General features: G+C 38.4%; 1 protein-coding gene across 1 annotated transcript; it reads right to left on the reverse strand.

Moving 5' to 3' along the window:
- On the reverse strand, positions 1 to 2,857 carry LOC140303833 (uncharacterized). Its single transcript, XM_072382768.1, has 3 exons — positions 2,097 to 2,857; positions 1,845 to 1,933; positions 1 to 62 (listed from the first exon to the last, which is right to left on the reverse strand). Exons 1-3 carry the CDS (start codon positions 2,855 to 2,857, stop codon positions 1 to 3), a joined length of 912 nt encoding a protein of 303 aa, XP_072238869.1.
- Positions 2,858 to 12,089: the final 9,232 nt, after the last annotated feature.

Genomic DNA, 12,089 nt, shown 5'->3' on the forward strand with positions numbered 1-12,089 from the left:
TCAGGGCTGCACGGTGGTTAGCACCCTCACCTCACCTCCAACAGCTTGGATAGTCTCCAACGCTGAGTACGATTAAGAGGATATAGAAAATGGATAGATCGATTTTGATTTCAAACATTCTTTTTTTCTGAGGGACCCTAAATGCAACATTACTCCACAGCAATGAGGAAGGGCCAAGTCTGAAAGCCGCGTTTAAAAACACAAACTGATAATATTCCACATAGTATATCTTTATTCTCTTTTTGATATACTAAATTTGACAAAGACTGAAGGTAAATTCTTTTAATGTTTACGACACCTTTTCTGCTCATCTGCTCATCTCCAGTATTTTAGTTTGTAAATGAATGCTTGTAAAACTAATTGCAAATCAGCTGTATTTTTTGGTGTTGCGCCAATTAGTCCAGAGTCGCCCATTTGTCTTTTCTTGTGTCTTTACTCACTAAAGAAGTAAACAATAGACCACAAGGTGATCTAAAAGTAACTTAATCTAACTGTGTGTGACATCAGATTTTAATATGAAATTATGGAGTTCCTCGATAAATGTACATCACTCTCACAATAATTCTGCTCTGTGGTTAAAGCCGTTACTCTGGAGTCAGTGGTTTCTATGCCTCTTTAAATCAACATCACTCATTTACAGTAGAGCATTAATCGTGTAATTTCCTTCTGATTGCACTTAATTGATTGAATTGTCATGGTTGCATCTGTCGATGATGAACTGCTTTCAATTAGGGATATTTCTCATTTTCCTGAAAAGTAATGAAATATTGATTAAGCCAAATATAAACTCCTCTGTGTCTCTTTGTGCACAACTGACCAGTTTGTTTTACAGCCTCTAAGCAACACACTGTTTGAGTTGTTGCAGGTATCAGGACTAATATGAAGTTAATCCAACACTGACATAAATGACTAAAAAAAAATAAAAATCACCAAGACAAGCACATGAGACACAAACAAGAACAACAAGTAACAGCTGCATGTGCTGTGCGGTTTGATAGAAGTGCACTCTGCCAGCGCAGTTTTCCCTCGTGCACATCCAGAAAGAAATTGAGAACTTTAGGAAATCCTGATGCAGACAACAGGTGGCACATACAGTGTGAAGCTATCGTTGTGAGTTGGCGGCAGACTTGGTGAGAACAACTGCCACGCTGAACGAAGTCCAGTGTCAACAGTCAGCCCTGTTAAAGCTGGGGTGTTACAAGATGCAATATAACCCCAACGGAAAAACAGTGTTTTGAATAACCAATTGTCTGACCTCAATGAACTGTGAAAGAGTTTGGTTTTATTAACTTCTAAGGAATGAAGATGGGAGGAAGGAGAAGAGGTTTGTGCAGCCAGAGGGTGAATTAAAGAGTTTATGGACAGACTGATCCTCAGTTTTTAAGATCCGGAATGATAAACTTTAGATATTACTTTGTTTTATTACTACACATCAAAGCGATTCCTCATTTGTAGGTTTATGTGTCCCAACTTCTTTTGGTCATGAACCCTGACAATTTTTTTTGGTCAGATCTTCGTCACAGATATCTAGTTTACTACAGTATTTTGTGGTGAATCATATGTTACATTGTTATTCGAGGATAACAAAAGCATGCTTGAAGAGTACCTTGAGCTGTGAGCTAGTGAGCCAAGGAGTTAATCTGGCTTCACTTAATGATTGATTGGTAAAATTTCTTGAAGCCTGGAGAATTTTTTTTTTTTTTTTTTTGCCAAGATACTGTAAGAGATAAGACCACAGAAAAGCCTTCATTTTAAGTTTCTTACTACACAGACTCTCCAGGTTAGGAGCAACCCAGGGATGCTCAATACTCCAAAAATGGAAAGATCAAAGGTGGCAGACTCACCTAAATCATCACAACAGACCTCCATAGAGTCAGAGGAGCAGTCACTCAAATAGTCAAAGGTGGTATCTGTGTCCTCACTGACCTGAAACCTACAGGATACGACAAATAGTTTAACAGGGAAAATTAAATTGCAGTTCCCAAAACAGAGAAATTACAAGTCAAGGTGGTTTCAGCATTATGTCCGTTGTGCCCTGGAATAAACCGCAGACTTGCACTTATCTTTCATCTTAAAAGATGAAACACTGCCCTCACCTGAACCTGAAGGGAGCAACAGCAGCCATGTTGACTCCTCCAGGCTCACTCTTTCTGCGTGCCATGTTGACTGTCTGATGAAAAGACTTTGATTTGTTACTGAACATCTGTCCATCGGAAGATTCTGGGTCCTGATTTGAGATGTTTCTCACTTCTTTCTGGAAGTTCTCCAATCCAGATGGTGCCTCATTCCCATTTGCTCCTTTAGAATAAAGAAGACGGCCCCGTGACTGGACATTAGTTGGGAGCGGACGTGAGGCATCATCCTCTTGTGCATTATCCACGCTCCTCAGCCGATACTTCCCAAAGGTCCAGTTTTTGTTGGTGTTTCTTCTTAAGTGCAGGTCTCTTAAAGCCTTCTGTGTCAGGGTGCTGCTTCTGAGGTCTAATGTGTCTTTAGAGCGTGGAGTCTCCCTCTTTGGTATCTGAGGGCTGCTGTACGCCGAACATGTTCCATCTGTTCGCTTTGTAGCTGCTGGGCCTCGAGAATACATGCTAGTCTTTTGCTGCTGAAGGTGGTTCTTTAAAGCTGCACCTCTTAGCAGGTCTGCAGGGCCTGAGCAAGCAGACAATGAAGAACATGTAGGCTGTCGTTTGGTGGAGTGCTGATACTGCACTGTGGGACTGGGGAGGCTGCTGTGCTGCTGTTTGGGATCCATCTTTGACAGAGGGATCAGGCCTCGAGGTAAAGGCAGACTCGAGCTGGCACTTGCGTCACTCTGGCTCTGAGATATGGCTTTGATGTTTGCTGCCCTGCTCATGATTAGTGACAGTCACTGGGCTGAGGTCTAGGAAAGAAGACAGGAAAATCAAATATGGTTCAACAGTTCAAACTGCTAATATATTCATCATTCTCCAAATAAAAAGAATAGGCATAACATAAAACAGCTTCAGAGAAAGGTACAAGAAACAATAACTGGAACAATTTATTGTTGTTTTCTATCAGCATCTGTCACAATATTCTTCAGGGTGATATGTACAATTATACCAAACAACAACAGAAACAGGTCTGTGGTTTCGAGCATTTGAGGAGCCGTGTGAAGAATGACCTCACATCAATACAATATGAGACTGACTGGGAAACATTTCAGCCTTTTTTCTGTGACAGATGTCTCTAATACGACAAAGTGAAAATACAAAGCAGACCACCACCAAACGACAGTAAGGCCAACATCCCAATCAAAAACATGTTTCGTGTTAAAGTTTTTTCTCCCTAAATCAGAAAGCAACAAATTTGAATTTCTAGAGCTCTCTAGAACTATCCACACATCTGCTGTTAAACCTTCAGCTGCCGGTGGAGCATTACCTTCTATCATGTAGCTTTAATAGGAAATTTACTAGAAAATCTAAATCTTATTGGAAATCTAAAATAGAATTATCTACAACTGGTATTAGATGACTTATCTTAACTGTTAAGAAAAATCATCATCAGTTTTTTTTTTATATAAAAAAAAGCAACCTTTTTTAAACTTTATTGATTAATTTATTTACTGTAAATTTTGTTTTTGTTCTTGTTAAAACAAGCAATGGGAAATAAATCTTTTCCCACTACCATTAGTAGCATGTTTACCCTCGGTGCTGTGGGCGCTACAACATACTCAGAACCAGGCCAGTATCTATCGCTACCTCCCATCAGACAAGCTGCAGTTAAAACAACATGAAGATGTGGAATTACGCCGCATCCTGCTGCTGCGTTGGACCACACTTTCTAATTACAAGACTTTCTGAGAAAATTAATAAGAAGTGTTTGATTGGGCCGCAGATGTCAGCCCCACACGTGCCCAATTGGCGTCCGTTCACACAGACAAATATGTTGACTAAACACGTTCAAAGAAAATGTGACCTTCGGTGGTTGTGCGAGCAACTGCATGTAAAGGGTAAAAATGATGTCCGAGTCATTTTAGGCCGAATCATGATCATTTTCTACCTCTAACCATGGAATTTTGATGTCTAAACCTAACCAGGAAGTGACAAAATGTTTAAGTAAAGTGTTATTGCATCATTAACTGAATGATTGTTGGTGTCAATCTCGCATCCCACAACGGTCCATGGCTGAAGGTGTTGCACATAGCTGTGCAATCTACCTCACCTCATTTGTTTTACGAGGACTTTGTGGGTCGCCATAATGAGTTGCATTCAAGGGGTATGAACAAACAACCTATATGACCATTTCATGTGGAGGATTTGTTGCTGAAAGAAAGCTACCAGCTGTCCTACAGTCAGGTAGAACTGGTCACAAGTTGTAGTTGTCAGTTTTAGAGTACCCATGTGACATGTTATAACTCATAACCATGTGTTTCATTTGTTTATATATAGAATAAGTGAGCATTACCCACTCTTATTGAGTCAAAAGCAGCATCCTTAGTTAAAATTTGTGTGTGCACCTGGGTGTTGTGTTCCCATTGATGCAGACTGGAGCTGGAACCAAAAAAAAAAAAAAAACCTTAAGAACCTGAAGCAGAATCATTTGACATGGGTCCAAATGCCAATTAACCCCCTCAAAACACTCAAAGGCATGTTAGTTGATTTAAAAAGGGCGCAAATGTCTTAGTTTTTTAAGAATATTTCTCTTAAAAACATAGCTGCTGTTTTAAAAAAATAAAATAAAAATCAGTAATCAGTTCTTGTCGCAGTGAGAAAAACAAAAGAACATTAAACATTTTTTAAACAAGGGCTTTTTCATGATCAGATTCACTTTGACAGAAAAAAAATCATCATCATTTACAACCTTCCCTAAATAACAAAGTATAGTTTCCTGCTGATCTAAATGCAGTACGACCAGAGGAAAAGTATCAACTCAGATTGGCTGCTTTTCAGATGACAACATAAAAGCCTTTAAGATTAAGCTTAGAACTTTTCTTTTTGATAAAGCTTACAGTTAGTGATGGCTCAGGTGATCCTGAAACATCCCATAGTTAAGCTGCTATAGTCCTAGACTGCTAGGGGGCCTCTTATGTCAATTGGATGGCGAGTGTGGGTTTTTGGGACTGCTGAAGCCTCCTCTGAGCAGGCCGCCGTGGGGACAGTCAGTGTTGGCATGGCCTGAAAGGAGCAATCCTCCTGCTGCACATGCCAAGTGGTGTCAGTCTGCCACCGGCCTTCACAGCAGGTTTCACTCTGGAGGTCGCGGGTAAAGGACCCAGAATACATTAGCAAAGCTGTTGAAACATATGGTGTCTTTTTAGATGCACATGACGCTTTGATTGATTTTGTGTTTGGATTTTTTTTTTAAATGTCATTTTGAATTATGGACATTTACTGTTCCTTATAAGGACTTGGGATTTATTCAATCTTGGGAAATATCTTCAGCTGCTTTGCTGCTTTACTTAAAAGTGCAACCGAGGGTCACGTAAACATAATCAGACTCACTTTTCTGATCTCAGTGTTTGTCCTGGTGGAGGAATTTGAACTGGTGACTCGTCTGGATTTTAGACCTCCATGCTTCTTTGATGCTGTAATTGATATATAATGGTATAATGTTCGTTCACCTCAAAGCATCCTCTCCTCTTTTTTCCTCTCACTCACTCATGCTTACGTTCAGGCAGTTGGTCATGTGGTTAGAGACTTTGTCTCTGTGAAGCAGACGCTCTGGAATGTGCAGCTGTGTTACAGAAGTCGGTTCAATATAAATCTTAAATGGAAGCTTGTTATCCTTCATGCAGTGTGCAGCAGAGATGGAGTCTACAGCCTCCAATTTATAAGTGCTTCACTTTCAGTCCTACATGGCGCAGACGCTATATGACCACCGCACATATTTGTGTATTTGACCCACAACAATTTAAAACCATGTTATAATGTTATAATAATTACATTTTAAATGACCACGTATCATATTATGCCTGAAAAGTAAATTTAATTTCAAGAACTTACATTACAAAGTCCTCAGCTATTTCCCTTCAGTAAACCTAATTTAGTAATATCTAAATCCATTACCTCAGTTCATGACATTAACCAGTGAAATGGTAATCCTGGTGTAGATTATAGTGGGAGCTTTTTGTAGTGCTTCCTAACACTGCACATCCTCAACTCTTAAGGTCGTTTTTATATCTATAAGGTTTATGAAATATGATCTAATATTGTTACCTCCACAAAAACTGGCCTCATCTGTAAACATATGATTGGAATATTTTGGAAACGAAGTCTCATAATTATAGCTTGCAGTCGAATGATGTTGAAAATAAATATTTAAAAATTCAAGTACATTCAATCCATCCCAGCAACACAGTCCCACTGCAGTTTGTAATACTGTCACAAACCCTTTGATTTGTTTTTTTGGTCACGACTTTCTCCGTGTGCAAAAGCTGCACAGCGTTGCTTAAAGCGTTGTCTAAAGATTCAATTAAAGCACCCATTATGTTTAAGACTGCTGTCATACTGGGCTCTTCAATAATGATGACAGAAAACCGGATGACTCCTCACTTAAAATCCAGAGAGAAAGAAAATAATAAAGCTTTTCAACCTTATCAAAGACTTTTTTTTTTATCAGTTCTTGACAACACATCGGGGAACCTCTTTGCCATTTTTACTTATGGCTGGATATCAACGTTTTAAAAAAATTGAAGATATAATTAAGCCGTTAGAGCAACCCACAGTTAATGCAGGGCCTGACAGAGCATGTGGTGTCTCACAGACACGCTGTTGTAATATTACAGACTGAGAACAAACACTCTGAAATCATCACTGAACAAATGTCAGGGAGGTTGGACTGGAGGTGGTGAAGAGACGCAGACCTTTGAGCAATGAAACCAGAGTTTGAGGCAAGATAAGGACAGTTATGTTTTCTTTCCTTTTGCTCTGTCACTCCCTCGTTGGTTAGTTTTAGGTAACAAAACTTCCCAATCAGGTTTGGATTAGTTTAGCTTAAACGATTTGCTCGTCAGGGTGGAATAAAGAGGAGTGTTAGAGTAAAAAAAAAAGATCACTGTTTAATTCGATTACCAGATGAATTGAAAACTGCAAACACTGGAGGGATTAGATTGGAGCGATAATCTCTTTTGACAACAGAAATTATTCTAGTTCAAAACCCTTTTTTTTTTCCCACCAATTTTCACAATTTAAATTGGGAGGTTTTTTTTTTTTTTAGTTTTTTTTTAGTTATTTGACATGTTGTTGATGTAAAAATCTCAACAATTGGCAGATGAAACAACTCAGTCACTCAGGGAAAGACAGGACCATTTTATGTTTCCACAAAGCCAAAATATATATAGTAACATGTACGCTGCTACAGATTTTCTAAATGCATGTGCACAATGTTTTTGCATTTCTTCTCTTACCTATTAGACACAGACATGAAAGTCTTTGGCTCATGAGTGTGTGTCAGATTTATCTGTCAACAAATGAGCTGGTTGGGAAGTAGGCCACTCTGTGGTAAGTCCTGTTATTTACATTTTTAGCCCTTTTTTTACCCTTCTGTTGGCTTTATATAATTAAAAAGACGACTTGGTTAGGGATACAAAATAAAATACATGCTTATGTTAGAAAGAAAATGCCTCGTCATGATTTGGCAAAAAAAAAAAAACTTGGCTTGCCATTAAATAGCTGTCCAGTCATATGGAAACAAAGACATATACGGCACACATGCCTTTACAAACAGTCAAATGCCAACTTGTGTAAACATGCACCTTTCATGTAATTTTGTTTTCTAGAATTGTCCCGTCCTGGAAATTGGGCTCAGACTAATCTCTGGAGGTAAAATAATCATTTGCTACAGGCCTGATTTTGTCCCTACAGAGGCTGAAGCAGATTAAATCAAACTACACAAACACAGCACAGTGATAAAATAAAATCAATCTTGCTAGACATTCTGAAAAGCTTTATGAAATACTGGATTTGAATCAAACGATTATTTAAAACAAAAAATAAAACTTGATTTAAGCCTGAAATATTATACGTTAGCAAGCATCATCTTGCAATGCTTAATATGAAACGTTATATAATGTTCATGTAACGCGTGTATCAGTTCCGTTTGTTCTGGAAGAGAAACCCCATGGAGATATTTACATCCTCATCATATCTGACAGTGTTGTAAAGATTTTAGTGCAGCCTTCAGGGACAAAATGATTTTAGACTAAAATTATCCTAATGTAGAGCTATAAATTTAAATCATATTTAATCCCTGTTCAGGTTCAGCTCTGTAAAAATAAAATCTCTTCGCCACATGTTATTTTTTAGATAATCCAACACTTCATTAGCCTTAAGTGCATATAAAATGTACAAGACACACATAAACCTGGTATTGCATCTTTGTGGTGGTCCTTCATTGACATGATGCGTCCCCCAGCTCCTTAACCCCTCACCATCACAGCTGAGTAACTAACCTTAATCTCTACACTAACCTAATGCTACATATAACCATAAAACTAAGTTCTGACTTTAAAAATCCCTTTAAACATACGGGGCCCCCCAAATTTTGGATCTCATGAACATTGATAAGAAGAATACACATACAGAAAAGAAAAAAAATATAGTGAAATGAAAATATTCACCCCTTTTTGAAGGTAAAACATATCAGAAGATAATTAAAAATAAAAAAGTTAACTGAAATTAGCATGTAGCTAATGTAGCTACTTCATCTGGCACTTCTTCATATGTAAGCTTTTTTAAATGCAAACACTTCTTCAGAAATGTATACAATATTGATTATGTCTGCTAAATTCAGCTAACGTTAAATTAAATGACTTCCACCGCTATGCATCAATTACACCACAAAACTGTGTAAACAACCAATAAATGCTGGCTAATTTGTTAGTTTCGCATTGTAATATAAATGGAACTGACAAAGACAACAAAGTTTTGCAAAATACCAGCCAGATATAACCAAATCAAACCCACACTGGAGCTTCATAAAGAAGGGTAATTTTCATCTTACCTGAATAAAAAAAATCTCCAACATTGTTAATTCCTCTGAACAGAGACAAAAGTGAATCAAAGGTGTGGTGCAGTGCAGCTTACTTGCTCTCGATAGATGAGCTACACTTAACAGTATGATGCAGCTAACAGTAACACAGTTAAGACCCACGTGCTGCGTTAAAGAGAGTGGGGGCAAATCGATGCTGTACGACCACAAGCCAGTGAGGAGGCTGCAGAAAAATAACAGACCTTCCAGTCTCCAACAGCTCCACACTCTCCAGTTTTCCCTTTCCTCCCCAAGGTCACTCACACATTTCACCTATTATAACCAGACTTATTAGTGACTCATATTTCAATCTCTCTCTGGTGACATCATGCATAGTTTTCCCCATGGGGCTCATGTTACTGTCACAGTGTTACTGTCACTTCTGAACTCCTCTTTTACGTGCCATCATCAAAGCATTCAGCTACTGCTACAGGGAGCTAAAACTGCCCCATTCCTCAAACCTATAATCAAGTCTTAGGCTCAGACTAAAGATGTATCATGTCGGCACAGGATCACTTTACTCTGGCAAAGTCTCTGAGCTGCTCAGAAAAACCGGTGCAGCTGTGCCACATGTACTAAAAGGACAAGAAGCCAAATTATACAAATCCACTTTGGAAAGACATATATAGAGGAGCAAATCTAAAAATAAACATTCAGTCATCCGTTCAGGAACTTATGATACCATCTATAATTCATGTTTTAATCTTGGCTCAAAGTCAATTTGTGAGATTTCTCCTTTTAAAATACAGTTAACCGTTTGCTGTAACATAGAACTGTTTAAAAGTTCAATTTTCTCTCTGTGGACGAAGAGATTCACTTTCTCTCCAATGCAGCCCAGCAGCAAAAGACAGAGTTGAATGAGTGCATCACTACATAATTCAGTTTTCTGAAGACTGTCCTGATATCTAGTTTTACAAGAGTCCTGATTTTTATATATAGCACCAAGTCCCAGATTCCTGATCTTACTTGCATGTCCTAGCTTTGTCAGACAGAAATCCTGTTGGGAGACACATAGCCTGGGGTCAGCTCAGACTGATTAACAAAACGCACATTCAAAAGTACAAGTGAACATGCAAGTTAAGGATGGCTCTCCTTACGATTTCCCAGAGGCACACAGTTACTGTTAGGTGACACCGGTCTGTTCTTGTGTTGCTGGTGTCTAGGACAGCTAAAATCTGCACTTCAGTGTTTGGATTATCCCTTTAGTGCTGCTGTTTTTCAGCAATTTGGTATACTTTACTGACAAAACTTTTAAAAGTACATAAATGTAATTCTACTGAGCCAGTAAATCACTGAAATATGATTACAAAGCTGCAAATCAACAAACTAATCTAAATCCAGAATGGCTTTAGATTACTACGAGATAATCACAATGTATAAACATTTTGTAAATTAAAGTTTAAACTATTTTAATTATTAAAGATTAACTTTTGCATATTTGGTCTCAGCTCACCTTTGGTGGCGCATCACTGAAATACATCAACCATAACTACATGTAATGCCATGGACACAAAACATGCTGTAGAAACTTTCTTATGAGAGTAAAAAAACAAAAATAAAAAGTTCTTTGTATTTATTTCTTGTGAGAAAGGTCTAGTGGTCATGCAGAGAGCATTGCAGCCTGCAGAGTGAGAGACAAAAGGCTGCAGCAGCAGGGAGGCTTTAATACAGAAGTTGTTGGGAAAGATAAAGCAGTTGCCAGCGGACAGCAGACCTTGAAGGTTGGCGTGAGATGTCTTGCTCACACAATGACGCATGTTGAGCTGAGACAATAACTGAAGGTCATGAACTACCTTGATAAGACCCTTATAAAAGTTTCCCATCACACATAGACAATCATGTTCCTGAGAGGATTAATCGTGTTGACTTCAGTGACCTTGGACTCATTACATTGTGTCTTTAAGGTTTTTAGTTCCGAGCTAAACATCCTGATAACTACTTGAAGGCCATAAAATGTGACTTATGTTACTTTTAACGTTTATAAAATACCTATAAAAATCAATCTTTTCTGCCTGACTGTTTAAACCATGTGTTTTTAAGTCTTGTCACTCCCCATGTTTTTCTGATCATGACTGTTGATCACCAATTAGTCAAAGATTACCATAAAACCATTAAACACAAACACACTGCCTTTTATTTTTAAGCCTACTGTACTTTTTGTGGAATATGGGATTAGAGTGGGCACAGTGAGTTAATCTGTTGCCCGATTACAGGGATTTATCCTTTTTAAGGCACTTTAAGCGATTAACGGTGGTCAGTAAAGCCATAACATCAACACCCTGAACAATGCTTTGGTATTTGAGTCCTTTTCACCCTGTGCAAAAACTCCATGAGAGTAATTTAGCCAAAATAATATTTGAAAGGAGTCAAATTCAAAAATGATCAAATAATCAGTGGGGATTTAGAAATTGTTTCAAGTCCCCTGGACTTAAATCCCTGCTGGTTCCTTTCCAAATGCTCTCAAGGTTGATCCTAATAACCAAAAATAAAATTGAGCTCAATGAACCAGCTGTGGTCGGTTCACAATAAATGCAAACACTGAACCATGAATCAAACCCATATAGCTGAATTATTTTTGCTTTAACCTGCATGTGAAGCTGTTTTTGGCTGCACATGAATTAAAAATGATCCTTTGGAAGTGTTTGCTACAGAGTCAGTGAGGCCAGTTTACATTGATATCCCAGGTAATTCTGCTGCTCTTGAGTAAAATTATTTAATCTAAACTGAAAAAAAAAAAAAATTAGGCACGGCCCGTAAAAAAAAAAGTCAGCAGAGGATCCTAAACAGCGCAGGCAGTTAAATGTATGATCCCTACAGCGCACTAAAACAGACCGCTGCTGCAGTTATGCAACTGGCACAGTTCTGTGAGGTGAACTGAGGACTGAGTAGAAATAGCCAGGCATTTCCACATCATTCTGCAGCTCTGTGATGACTCAAAGTGTGGGCAGTTGTCCTTGTTGCATCTCGAAAACTAGGTTATTGGAACAAATAAGAGCAAAAAATGCACTGTCGACACACTTTAACCACACTGCCAGGAGTCAGATTTTCACTTGAATCTGCATGTATAAGCTCAACTAGCGCAACACTCCAGCTGTTAA

Source organism: Leuresthes tenuis, unplaced genomic scaffold (genome assembly GCF_036924035.1).
Source record: "Leuresthes tenuis unplaced genomic scaffold, fLeuTen1.0.hap1 SCAF_3, whole genome shotgun sequence".
NCBI lineage: Eukaryota > Metazoa > Chordata > Actinopteri > Atheriniformes > Atherinopsidae > Leuresthes > Leuresthes tenuis.